Source organism: Ammodytes marinus, assembly GCF_949987685.1.
Source record: "Ammodytes marinus genome assembly, chromosome: 2".
Lineage (NCBI taxonomy): Eukaryota > Metazoa > Chordata > Actinopteri > Uranoscopiformes > Ammodytidae > Ammodytes > Ammodytes marinus.
Genome location: NC_137231.1, coordinates 31,023,934 through 31,038,100, shown reverse-complemented (window position 1 = coordinate 31,038,100; position 14,167 = coordinate 31,023,934). Strand labels below are relative to the sequence as shown.

Sequence of the window (14,167 nt, the reverse complement as noted above, 5' to 3'; positions counted from 1 at the left end):
ATGGCGCAGAAAGGAGTTCAGCTCGACCGGGAAACTTTCTCTTGTTCAATCTGTCTGGATCTACTGAAGGATCCGGTGACTATTCCCTGTGGACACAGCTACTGCATGGACTGTATCAACGGCTTCTGGGATGAAAAGGATCAAAAGAAAATCTACAGCTGCCCTCAGTGTAGGCAGGCCTTCGATCCGAGGCCTGCCCTGGTGAAAAACACCATGTTAGCAGTTTTAGTGGAGGAGCTGAAGAAGACTGGACTCCAAGCTGCTCCTGCTGATCTCTGCTATGCTGGACCTGAAGATGTGGCCTGTGACATCTGCACTGGGAGAAAACTGAAAGCCCTCAAGTCCTGTCTGGTGTGTCTGGTCTCTTACTGTGAGAAACACCTCCAGTCTCATTACGACGTGGCTCAATTAAAGAAACACAAGCTGGTGGAGCCCTCCAAGAAGCTCCAGGAGAACATCTGCTCCAGTCACGATGAGGTGATGAAGATTTTCTGCCGCACTGATCAGCAGTCTATCTGTTATCTCTGCTCTCTGGATGAACACAAAGGCCACGACACAGTGTCAGCTGCAGCAGAACGGACTGAGAAGCAGAAAGAGCTCGAGGTGAGTCGACAGAACATCCAGGGGAGAACCCAGGACAGAGAGAAAGATGTGAAGCTGCTTCAACAGGAGGTGAAGGCTATCAATGGCTCTGCTGATAAAGCAGTGGAGCACAGTGAGAAGACCTTCACCGAGCTGATCCGTCTCATCCAGAAAAGAAGCTCTGATGTGAAGCAGCAGGTCAGAGCAAAGCAGGAAACTGAAGTGAGTCGAGTCAAAGATCTTCAGGAGAAGCTGGAGCAGGAGATCGCTGAGCTGAAGAGGAAAGACACTGAGCTGAAGACCCTCTCACACACAGAGGATCACAACCAGTTTCTACACGACTACCCCTCACTGTCAACACTCAGTGGATCTACATCCAACATCCACATCCGTCCTCTGAGATACTTTGAGGACGTGACATCGGCTGTGTCAGAAGCCAGAGATAAACTACAGGACGTCCTGAGAGAGACATGGACAAACATCTCACTGACAGTGACTGACATCGATGTTTTACTGTCAGAACCAGAGCCCAAAACCAGAGCCAACTTCTTAAGATATTCACGTGACATCACACTGGATCCAAACACAGCACACACACGGCTGTTATTATCTGAGGGGAACAGAAAGGCTACAGCAATGGAACAACACCAGTCTTATTCTAGTCATCCAGACAGATTCACTGAATGTTGGCAGGTCCTGAGTACACAGAGTCTGACTGGACGTTGTTACTTGGAGGTGGAGTGGAGAGGGACAAGAGTTGCTGTAGCAGTCGCATACAAGAGTATCAGCAGAGCAGGGGGGGGGAATGAATGTTGGTTTGGACGAAATGATAAATCCTGGGCGTTAGATTGTTCTCAAAAGAGTTTTACATTTTGGTTCAACAATGTCCGAACTCGCGTCTCAGGTCCTCAGTCCTCCAGAATAGGAGTGTACCTGGATCACAGTGCAGGTGTTCTGTCCTTCTACAGCGTCTCTGAAACCATGACTCTCCTCCACAGAGTACAGACCACATTCACTCAGCCGCTCTATGCTGGAATTGAGTTATATGATTATGAAGACACTGCTGAGTTATGTAAACTCAAATAAACAGAAGTCTTTACAGTAGCTACGAGGAACTTTGAAATCCTCTGATGATCATAAATGGCATGTAACAGCAAATGAGACAATCAGTGCAAATAATGCTATTTTTATATAGTTTTTCTTGATGCCTTTGTCATGTTAAACACCCTGAGGAACAACAGCTGACGTAGTAAAAACACTTCCGCTTTTGTCCAAAGGGGGCGCTAGAAAATAAACTGAAAGATCCTCGTAGCCACTAATTAAAATGGACTGTGGGTAAAACTTTGTCTTTTAATCCTTACACTTATTTCGTTTTTTGTTCATGTTAATGACAGAAGATTGTTGTACTTTTTCACTGCACAGAGATCAGCTGTCAATCAAACATTATGGGCGGTACTTCATCTAATTTGTTTTTCTGTTTAATGTTTCCTGTGTGTATTTAGCCACCGATGCTCAGGGTGACTTTAGTTTACCTGAACTGACATGTCTCTTTATGAATGGTTAAACTTCTCTGTGCTCTTAATGATTGTTCAATAGTTGGATTGATTTATTTGTATGTTGGGGCGCTTTAGAGCATCTGTCCCCCCCTAGAGGCTCAGTGCTCTTCACAGCAGACCCGGGTAAGAATCGGTGTCTGCATGTCATTCCCCTCTCAGCCCCATTTCACCTTTTTACCTCCAAACTGTAAAACAAAACAAAAAAATTATTCTATGTTGGTAAAAATATATATAAACTGTATAATATAGTTACATTTACATGTATTTGTTTAACAGACTAAATGTTGTTGGTCAAATTGAAATTGAGATATGATTTATTATAACACTGTTATTATCATGATCATAATCAGCAGAGAAATCATTCGGTATTTTCTTTTACATACAGTAGCTTAGATTGAAATGAAGTCAATCTGTATCTGCATGAAATCATTGAACAGACTTTACTGAGATGGGGATGTGTGAACAAACTGATGGTTTATATTATCAATAAAGAATCAAGAATGTGCAAACAAAGGCTTTTCTTAATTTCTTCATACAAACCTAACATAGAAAAGTAGAGACTATTAGAAAGTACAGTGTTCATTCTTTGGCATGACCGAAGCCAGAATCTAAATATTGTTTATTTCCCCTATGACTTCTGCTTAGAAAGTAACATTTGTTTCAGAATACAGAAGGTTTATAAGACAATATTTGAAGTATTTCCAAAATAAAACATCTAATAGTCCGACAGAAACTGTGCATATGGATAACCTATGAAACCACAATGGGAATACTGTGGGCACTTCAGGTAACATAGTTTAATTCATGTTCTATGAGGTCACTATAATTGAACAATGTGAGTGGTTTTAAAAAAGTTCCAATTTCAGTGTCTGGTTGTGTTGTTTGAACTGAGCAAAATAATCCTATTCATTCAACATGTACAGTGGTCTATTTGGGGACACAATGACAATGCATTTTAGTTTCTATTAGGGACTTACAATTTACATCCAGAGAAAGGGGGAGGGGTGTGTGTTATTACAAATGTGTGTGTTTTTCAGTGTGCACCACAACTGTTGTTCGACCGCATGTTGTGAAAATGATCTTAAATTAATCCTCAATCTGGAGGAAGGAGTTAAACCAGGGAATCCACAATCTGCAACATGTGTTATGTAACTGTCTGGTACCTGGTGGAGGTCAGTTTGAAATATTTCATATGGGTAATGCTTTATTTTACAATCATTTCCTTATCATTTCTCATCTTACCCAATCAATAAATTCGATCCAAGGAAATGTGGTAAAATAGACCTGGATTAACCTGATTAACCAGACTATTGAATATGGATCGGTGACTTCATTGCGACATCTGATAAGTGAATTACGGCCATATCAACACCCCATACCAATAATTGTCAATAAAAGGAATTCTCTCTCTGTTTTGTATTCACATACAATTATTAAAAAAAAAATCATTGTGTAAATATTAGGCTTACATTCACAAAGTTATCAGAAAAATAACTCCAGATTGATGATAACGTTGCCCTGTGTTGGATGTATCAAAGCTTGTGACACCTTGACTATATAACCAAACTGATTTGTGTTACTATATGGGTGTGAATATTTCAGATATTTCCTTAAAAATCAAAAAGGACGTAAAATATTCTAGAAACAAACACTCACTTCCAAAGCATGAATTCCTATTTCCCTCATTGACTAACTGTAACAATCCTATACACTGGCCCCTTCCTCCGACAAGGTTATCCTGTTTAACTGGTGATTTAACTCTCTCTTTGCTCTTATGATTTTCTCACAAACACCTCAGAATGATGCGGCCGGAAGCTCTGAGTTGCTAGGATACATTTGCATGCAGTGAATGACCTCTCTCACTCATTAAATATGTCTTTATGAAAACAGTAGAAAAGGGGCTTTTATGTCGACTGCTTGCTTAAACTATCACTTGCCTTTGTGCTGTTCTGATTGGTGTGTGTGTGTGTGTGTGTGTGTGTGTGTGTGTGTGTGTGTGTGTGTGTGTGTGTGTGTGTGTGTGTGTGTGTGTGTGTCTCTTTCACTCTTTCTCTCTAGATGCCTTTTAACTGCAGGATGCACAGAAAAAACGGTCTATTTTTATTTCTAATACAATGCAAAAGTTGATGTTACGTTAGTTATAATTAAAATTAGCCTTTTATATCTACATAGGAGCGGGACGCCTTATGTGTTTTTATATACAGCAGGGGTGTCCAAATTACGGCCCGCGGGCCATCTGCAGCCCACGGCCCGCTTTTTATTGGCCCGCTGTTGATTTTAAAAATATAATGTAATATGGCCCTTTAATTATTATAATTTTTTTCTTAGTTAACCCATAACTGATTGATTGGCCCGCGTCACGTTTAAAAAATATTATGTAATATGGCCCTTTTAGTTTTTAAATAATTTAAATGCATTCATTATAATACAAAGAAATATGTCCCATTAAAGAAAAAGAGCACCAAATCCATCCCAGAAGATCCTGGATAATATTTTATTTTAAATTAATATTTTTATGGAAAATCCATGTGTCCTTCTTCAATAGCTTCTAATTCATCCGACACAGTGTCTCCAAATAATTTTTCACACAAAATTCTTCAGATTAAGCCTCTTAATTTTTCCTCTCAGAGTGCACCAGATTCATGCATTTCACTTTAAAAAGTTAAGAAAATATCCCGGACGGGCATACCCCCTGACCCCCCTAAGGATGGTTGGGAACTCGGCTGGCTACTATTTTCACCCAGCTGGACATTGGAGGCAGTAGCAGAAAACACTGGGTGTCTGAAGGCAATTAACAATGGTCAATGATTTGGGCAGCGCTAACATTGGAGAGAGAAATTCTGCTTAGGAGGCATGGGCCGGCTCTGAGGGGAAATGTGTCTGTTTAATTTGCAAGGAAAGTGTTGCCTGGGACTGAATGTTGACAGACCCTGAGCTATACAGTATATCTGTGTTAGTGTGCGTCCACTGTTATCTCAGCACCTCACAGCCAAACTGTTGACATTAAAATCACCTGAAGCATTTAAACTCAAGTGACCCTTGAGAGTCAATATGTGGTTTCTGTTGTCTGGTTACAACAGTTCAGTATCAAGTATTTATTGCCTGTAGTTTGCGTCTTCACAGATAATGGATGCAGCCTGAGTTCAAAGTTACATCTATTCTAATCTCTCTTTACTGGTGTTGTGCTCAGTGAAGTTTTTACATGTCTTCCTGCAGGTCAACAACTGAACTGTTTGGCCTCTGGTGCCCTCATTGGTTCCCATAATGAACTACCTCTACTATTCTTCTGATCAAGTTGAAGTCAGCAACGTAATATTTTCCCCAAGTAAAGTTTAATAGGAATCCATCCAGCATCCACATCCGTCCTCTGAGATACTTTGAGGACGTGACAGCGGCTGTGTCAGAAGCCAGAGATAAACTACAGGACGTCCTGAGAGAGACATGGACAAACATCTCACTGACAGTGACTGACGTAGATGTTTTACTGTCACAGCCAGAGCCCAAGACCAGAGCTGACTTCTTAAGATATTCACGTGACATCACAATGGATCCAAACACAGCACACAAACAGCTGTTATTATCTGAGGGGAACAGAAAGGCTACAGTAATGAGACATCAACAGTCTTATTCTAGACATCCAGACAGATTCACTTTCTGGGATCAGGTCCTGAGTAAAGAGAGTCTGACTGGACGTTCTTACTTGGAGGTGGAGTGGAGAGGTAACAGAGTTGATATAGCAGTCGCATACAAGAATATCAGCAGAGCAGAGTGGTCAAATGAATGTAGATTTGGGCTAAATGATAAATCCTGGGCGTTAATTCGTTCTCAAAAATGTTTAAAATTTTGGTTCAACAGTGTTGAAACGCGCGTCTCAGGTCGTGGGTCCTCCAGAATAGGAGTGTACCTGGATCACAGTGCAGGTGTTCTGTCCTTCTACAGCGTCTCTGAAACCATGACTCTCCTCCACAGAGTCCAGACCACATTCACTCAGCCGCTCTATGCTGGAATTGGGATATATACTTATGGAGACACTGCTGAGTTCTGTAAACTCAAATAGATATAAGTCTTTACAGTAGCTACGTGGAACTTTTAAATATTTCTGAAAGTCAAATTTTTCCTCAGATGATCAGAAATGAAAGGTAACAGCAAACAAGACAATCAGCGCAAAGAACTCTATTTTTATATCGTTTTTCTTAATGCCTTTGTCATGGGTATACGCTCACCCAGGAACAACAGCTGGCGTCGCTTTTCTCCAAAGGGTCCACTAGAAATAACACAAACTGAAAGATCCTCGTAGCCACTTAAAATGGAGAGTGAATAAAACTCTGTATTTTAATTCTTAAACTGATTTTGTCTTTGTGTATTTTTTCACTGCACAGAGACCATCTGTCAATCAAATATTATGGGCGGTATTTTGACATCTTTCTTTGTTCTGTAAAATGTTTCCTGTGTGTATTTAGCCACCGATGCTCATGGTGACTTAACTTTAGTTTACCTGAACTGACATGTCTCTTTATGAATGTGTAAACGTCTCTGTGCTCTAAATGAGTGTTGAATAGTTGTATTGGTGTATTTGTATGTTACTGTGTCTCATCCATTTATAGTAGGTCTTTGCAAAGAGCGCACCAGAACTTCATTTATCCTAGATATTTTGGTCGCACCATCTTGTAAAATGGTAAAAAAATATATATATGCACTGTACTGCAACATAAAAAATACTGCTCAGGGGGGTCTCATTATCCAATTGCAATGTAAAGATAAGTTATTAATGTAATTTTATCTGCAGGGAACTATTTTCAATTCAAAGGGGTGATTTTGCTGTTTTGTAATTACCAACACTGGGATTTGGGTTTGAAAAGCGCTCATATGAAAAACAGATCTTCTGAGGCATCGACTTCCAATAAACTGCTCTGATGTGACACCAAAGTGAAATGTTGCATTCTTTTTTACTGCCTTAGTTCTTCATCACTTTAGTCACTATCAGTCTGCTAATGATGACAGGACCCTGAGCTACATATCTGTAATAGTATGTGTCCTCTCTTATCTCAGCACCTCACAGACAAACTGTTAACACTATTAATCACCTGAAGCACTTAAACTCAAGTGACCTTTGAGGGTTAATCATGTTTTTTGTTGTTGTCTGGTTACAACAGTTCAGTATCAAGTATTTATTGCCTGTAGTTTGCTTGTTTCATTCTACACAGAGATACAGATGCAGCCTGAGTTCACAGTTACATCTATTCTAATCTCTCTTTACTGGTGTGGTGCTCAGTGAAGTTTTTACATGCCTCGCTGCAGGTCAACAACTGAACTGTTTGGCCTCTGGCGCCCTCATTGGTTCCCATAATGAACTACCTCTTCTATTCTTCTGATCAAGTTGACTTCAATAGGCACATTGACATTTGTTGCACACTGAATATAAAGCCTAAGTGTTTCCCCCAGTAAGGTTTACTAAGAATGTAGAAACTTCTCCATATTAACCAAAGGTATGAGACATGATCTGATGTATTATCAAATGATCTCTATAGTAAACAAATGTTAAAACACACAGTATCTCTCTCATGAAGCCGCTCCTCTTCCTGGAATGAAGCAGAGTTCAACAAACCCTCCCTCTTGTCCCTGCTTTAAAACACAGCTCTCTGCACTCTGTCCATATCTGTCCTTGTTCCCTCCCATTTAGATCTACAGCTTTAAATATGGGTGTAACCAGAGTGTGGGGAAGTGCATGCCCCGTTCACTACACACACACACGCTGTTCAGATCAGAGCTCAAGTTAGTTTCGGTTCTAGTGAAAGTAAACTCAGACACTCGCTGACACAGAGAGGGTGAAATGGCGCAGAAAGGAGTTCAGCTCGACCGGGAAACTTTCTCTTGTTCGATCTGTCTGGATCTACTGAAGGATCCGGTGACTATTCCCTGTGGACACAGCTACTGCATGGACTGTATCAACGGCTTCTGGGATGAAAAGGATCAAAAGAAAATCTGCAGCTGCCCTCAGTGTAGGCAGGCCTTCGATCCTAGACCTGCCCTGGTGAAAAGCACCATGTTAGCAGTTTTAGTGGAGGAGCTGAAGAAGACTGGACTCCAAGCTGCTCCTGCTGATCTCAGCTATGCTGGACCTGAAGATGTGGCCTGTGACGTCTGCACTGGGAGAAAACTGAAAGCCCTCAAGTCCTGTCTGGTGTGTCTGGTCTCTTACTGTGAGAAACACCTCCAGCCTCATTACGACGTGGCTCAATTAAAGAAACACAAGCTGGTGGAGCCCTCCAAGAAGCTCCAGGAAAACATCTGCTCCAGTCACGATGAGGTGATGAAGATTTTCTGCCGCACTGATCAGCAGTCTATCTGTTATCTCTGCTCTCTGGATGAACACAAAGGCCACGACACAGTGTCAGCTGCAGCAGAACGGACTGAGAGGCAGAAAGAGCTCGAGGTGAGTCGACAGAACATCCAGGGGAGAATCCAGGACAGAGAGAAAGATGTGAAGCTGCTTCAACAGGAGGTGAAGGCTATCAATGGCTCTGCTGATAAAGCAGTGGAGCACAGTGAGAAGACCTTCACCGAGCTGATCCGTCTCATCCAGAAAAGAAGCTCTGATGTGAAGCAGCAGGTCAGAGCAAAGCAGGAAACTGAAGTGAGTCGAGTCAAAGATCTTCAGGAGAAGCTGCAGCAGGAGATCGCTGAGCTGAAGAGGAAAGACGCTGAGCTGAATACCCTCTCACACACAGAGGATCACAACCAGTTTCTACACGACTACCCCTCACTGTCAACACTCAGTGAATCTACATCCAGCATCCACATCCGTCCTCTGAGATACTTTGAGGACGTGAGAGCGGCTGTGTCAGAAGCCAGAGATAAACTACAGGACGTCCTGAGAGAGACATGGACAAACATCTCACTGAGAGTGACTGACGTGGATGTTTTATTGTCAGAACCAGAGCCCAAGACCAGAGCTGACTTCTTAAGATATTCACGTGACATCACACTGGATCCAAACACAGCACAGATAAATGTGTTATTATCTGAGGGGAACAGAAAGGCTACAGGAATGAGACAACAACAGTCTTATTCTAGAAATCCAGACAGATTCACTAAGTGGCATCAGGTCCTGAGTACAGAGAGTCTGACTGGACGTTCTTACATGGAGGTGGAGTGGGGAGGGTTTGGAGTTGATATAGCAGTCGCATACAAGAATATCAGCAGAACAGGGAGCTCAAATGAATGTGAATTTGGACGAAATGATAAATCCTGGTCGTTAGTTTGTTCTCAAAAGAGTTTTAAATTTTGGTTCAACAGTGTCCAAACTCCCCTCTCAGGTCCTCAGCCCTCCAGAATAGGAGTGTACCTGGATCACAGTGCAGGTGTTCTGTCCTTCTACAGCGTCTCTGAAACCATGACTCTCCTACACAGAGTCCAGACCACATTCACTCAGCCGCTCTATGCTGGACTTTGGTTATCTTCTAATGCTGCTGCTGAGTTCTGTAAACTCAAATAGACAGAAGTCGTTAAATAGAGTGGGTAAAAGCATGTGTTTTTTAATCCTTAAAAAGGTGCAGTGTGTAATATCGTAATATTTAGTTGCATCCAGATTGCAACGCTCCCTTGCTTTACCCTCCCTTTGGGAGAATTTACAGAAGCTACGGTGGCCTTCAAAGACAAGAATCCAATTACCAAAGATGGCATCATTCCCCACTGCCTCAAGTCTTTCCACACTATCAAGGGATTTGGAGAAGATGTATTTAGTTATTTATTCTATAGTACTACTTCGTCTTCCAACAGGTGAATTTCAACAGGACGCCCACTATATGTAAAAATAAGTAATGCAGTTAAGGTTGTCCGTTCTGAGCTGAGCTCCTATGTAGATATACAAGGCTAATTGTAAGGTTATACAAAAAAAAAAAGATTACTCACTAATTAAAACATACTTATGAAAAAGTAACCCTAACCAATTTCTCCGATTTCTCATATTAAAAAAGACAATGCATTCTAAACACTGCACCTTTAAACTTATTTTTTCTTTGTTTCTGTTGATCAGAGATGATTATTGTTGTTTTTCTTCACTGCACAGAGATCAGCTGTCAATCAAACATTATGGGCGGTATTGAAATCTTTACATTCATTTTTCTGTAAAAAGTTTCCTGTGTGTATTTAGCCAATGAGGCAAACAATGTTCATGTGACTTTAGTTTAGCTGAACTGACATGTATCTTTATTAATGTGTAAACTTTCATGATATATTTGTATGTTCAGGCGCTTGTAGAGTATTGGTTAGAGTGCCCCCCCCCCCCCCCCCCCCCCATACAGGCTCAAATGTTGTTGGTTAAATTCAAATTGAGATATGATGTATTATAACACAGCAATTATCCTGATCATATCAGTAGAAACATAATTTATTATTTTCTTCTACATAGCTGAGATTGAAATGAAGTGAATCTGTATCTGCATGGAATCATTGAACAGACTTTACTGAGATGGGGATGTGTTAAACTGATGGTTTATATTATCAATAAAGAATCAAGAATGTGCAAACAAAGGGTTTTCTTAATTTCTTCATACAAACCTAATTTAAAAAAGTAGAGACTAATAATGGAAAGTACAGTGTTCATTTTGTGGCATGACCAAAAGCACTGTCTAAAATATTGTTTATTTCCCCTCTAACTTCAGCTAAGTAACATTTGTTTCCGAATACATACAGTAAGGGTTATAAGACATGATTTGAAGTATTTCCAGAATAATACAGATGGATAATTGTAGAAGTTTCCACATAGAATACAATCTCTAAGAAAATACACTAAAAACAACAGTGTTGGTATGAAACAATTGATTCAAAAATGGACATGGTTCTTTTTAACCCAATGTTTTAGTGTACAGAATAAGCTGTGGTAAAACAGGTTTTTTATTTTATTTTTTAAAGTAAAGTGCCACCTTCAGCAAGCCTGGTTCATCTGACAGAGTGTATTAAGCCAAGGTGATGAGCTGAACATCCAGACAGAGGAGGTTGTGAAGGTAGTGTCCTGCCAGAAGTGATCAGGGAAATCAGGGCTCATGTCTGGGGAAAGGGAAACGCGAGTTGTGGGAGGGGAGCGACATTCAACGGTCTGACTACAATATCAGTAATGTCTCAATAATGAGATGGGAACACTCAGTCATGGCTTTGGGTTGAGGAGGAGAGGAAAGGAGGGAAAGGAGGGAAAGTGGGGATGGTGAAATGGTTGCATTGGTCCCTAATGTTTGCCTGGATGTTTGCTTGTCTAGAACTGAAACGATGCCATCGAATAAATATTTATTTTTGCAAGTAAGACAGTGTGCGGGTCCGGGAACCTCTCTCTTTTGGATTTAAATTATTATTTCCTACGCACCTGCCTTAAGTTACGGATGCGCGAGGTACCCTTTAGTTTTGCATTGGTCCCAAAGAAATTAATAGGGGAATTTTTTTTTATTTTTTATTTTTTTTTATTTTTTTTTGTAGCTCAGGATTCTGAGCTCACAGCTGAACAGTTAACACTAAAATCACCTGAAGCATTTAAACTCAACTGGCCTTTGAGAGTTAAAAATGGGGTTTCTGTTTTGTGGTTACAACAGTTCAGTATCAAGTATTTATTGCCTGTAGTTTGCTTGTTTGCTTCTCCCCCGAGATACAGATGCAGCCTGAGTTCACAGTTACATCTATTCTATTCTCTCTTTACTGGTGTTGTGCTCAGTGAAGTTGTTACATGCCTTGCTGCAGGTCAACAACTGAACTGTTTGGCCTCTGGCGCCCTCATTGGTTCCCATAATGAACTACCTCTACTATTCTTCTGATCAAGTTGATGTCAGCAGGCACAGTGACATTTGTGTCACACTGAACATTAAGTCTAAAATAATGTGTTTCCCCCAGTAAGGTTTACTAAGAATGTAGAAACTTCTCCAACCCTCTCCCTTCTCCCTGCTCTGAAAAACAGCCCGCTCCACTCTGTCTCGTTTACTTATTCACTGCACCCTGTATATATTTCCTTGTTCCCTCCCCTTTAGATCTACAGCTTTGAAAATGGGTGTAACCAAGGTGTGGGAGCTGACAGGCCCCATTCACTGCACAAAAACCTGTTGTTCAGATCAGAGCTAAAAATAGTTTTGGTTCTAGTGAAAGTAAACTCAGACACTTGCTGACACAGAGAGGGTGAAATGGCGCAGAAAGGAGTTCAGCTCGACCGGGACATAATTTGCTGTTCCATCTGTCTGGATCTACTGAAGGATCCGGTCTGTCTTCCCTGTGGACACAGCTACTGCATGGACTGTATCAACGGCTTCTGGGATGAAAAGAAAATCTACAGCTGCCCTCAGTGTAGGCAGGCCTTCGATCCGAGGCCTGCCCTGGTGAAAAACACCATGTTAGCAGTTTTAGTGGAGGAGCTGAAGAAGACTGGACTCCAAGCTGCTCCTGCTGATCTCTGCTATGCTGGACCTGAAGATGTGGCCTGTGACATCTGCACTGGGAGAAAACTGAAAGCCCTCAAGTCCTGTCTGGTGTGGCTGGTCTCTTACTGTGAGAAACACCTCCAGCCTCATTACGAGGTGGCTCAATTAAAGAAACACAAGCTGGTGGAGCCCTCCAAGAAGCTCCAGGAGAACATCTGCTCCAGTCACGATGAGGTGATGAAGATTTTCTGCCGCACTGATCAGCAGTCTATCTGTTATCTCTGCTCTCTGGATGAACACAAAGGCCACGACACAGTGTCAGCTGCAGCAGAACGGACTGAGAAGCAGAAAGAGCTCAAGGTGAGTCGACAGAACATCCAGGGGAGAATCCAGGATAGAGAGAAAGATGTGAAGCTGCTTCAACAGGAGGTGAAGGCTATCAATGGCTCTGCTGATAAAGCAGTGGAGCACAGTGAGAAGACCTTCACCGAGCTGATCCGTCTCATCCAGAAAAGAAGCTCTGATGTGAAGCAGCAGGTCAGAGCAAAGCAGGAAACTGAAGTGAGTCGAGTCAAAGATCTTCAGGAGAAGCTGGAGCAGGAGATCGCTGAGCTGAAGAGGAAAGACGCTGAGCTGAAGACCCTCTCACACACAGAGGATCACAACCAGTTTCTACACGACTACCCCTCACTGTCAACACTCAGTGAATCTACATCCAGCATCCACATCCGTCCTCTGAGATACTTTGAGGACGTGACAGCAGCTGTGTCAGAAGCTAGAGATAAACTACAGGACGTCCTGAGAGAGACATGGACAAACATCTCACTGATAGAGACTGATGTGGATGTTTCACTGCCACAACCACAACCAAAGCCCAAGACCAGAGCCAACTTCTTAAGATATTCACGTGAAATCAAACTGGATCCAAACACAGCACATCAACAGGTGTTATTATCTGAGGAGAACAGAAAAGCAACAAGAATGAACCAACATCAGTCTTATTCTAGACATCCAGACAGATTCACTTCCTGGGATCAGGTCCTGAGTGACAGATTCTCTGTTTTACTGCCACAGCCAGAGCCCAAGACCAGAGCCGACTTCTTAAGATATTCACGTGACATCACACTGGATCCAAACACAGCAAACACATGGCTGTTATTATCTGAGGAGAACAGAAAGGCTACACTAATGAACCAACCACAGTCTTATTCTAGACATCCAGACAGATTCACTGACTGGTGGCAGGTCCTGAGTACAGAGAGTCTGACTGGACGTTCTTACTTGGAGGTGGAGTGGAGAGGGGAGAGAGTTGATGTAGCATTTGCATACAAGCGTATCAGCAGAGCAGGAAGGTCAAATAAATGTTGGTTTGGACGAAATGATAAATCCTGGGCGTTAGGTTGTTATCAAAATAGTTTCAAATTTTGGTTCAACAGTGTCCAAATTCCCGTCTCAGGTCCTCAGTCCTCCAGAATAGGAGTGTACCTGGATCACAGAGCAGGTGTTCTGTCCTTCTACAGCGTCTCTGAAACCATGACTCTCCTCCACAGAGTCCAGACCACATTCACTCAGCCGCTCTATGCTGGACTTTGGTTATCAGATTATGCTGCTGCTGAGTTCTGTAAACTCAAATAG

The 14,167-nt window shown here is 41.9% G+C and overlaps 2 protein-coding genes across 2 annotated transcripts; both read left to right on the top strand.

Annotated features, from left to right (window-relative positions):
- LOC307258405 (tripartite motif-containing protein 16-like) lies at positions 1-6,195 on the top strand (the record flags this gene model as incomplete). The annotated part of the gene is made up of 2 exons (XM_080037927.1): positions 1-1,116; positions 5,632-6,195. 2 exons carry the CDS (start codon positions 1-3, stop codon positions 6,193-6,195), a joined length of 1,680 nt encoding a protein of 559 aa, XP_079894053.1.
- A 1,766-nt stretch (positions 6,196-7,961) lies between these two features.
- Positions 7,962-14,167, top strand: LOC307256880 (uncharacterized protein; the record flags this gene model as incomplete). Its single annotated transcript, XM_080035996.1, has 3 exons — positions 7,962-9,629; positions 12,289-13,372; positions 13,571-14,167. The coding sequence occupies exons 1-3, from the start codon at positions 7,969-7,971 to the stop codon at positions 14,165-14,167; spliced, it is 3,342 nt and encodes a 1,113-aa protein (XP_079892122.1). The 5' UTR covers positions 7,962-7,968.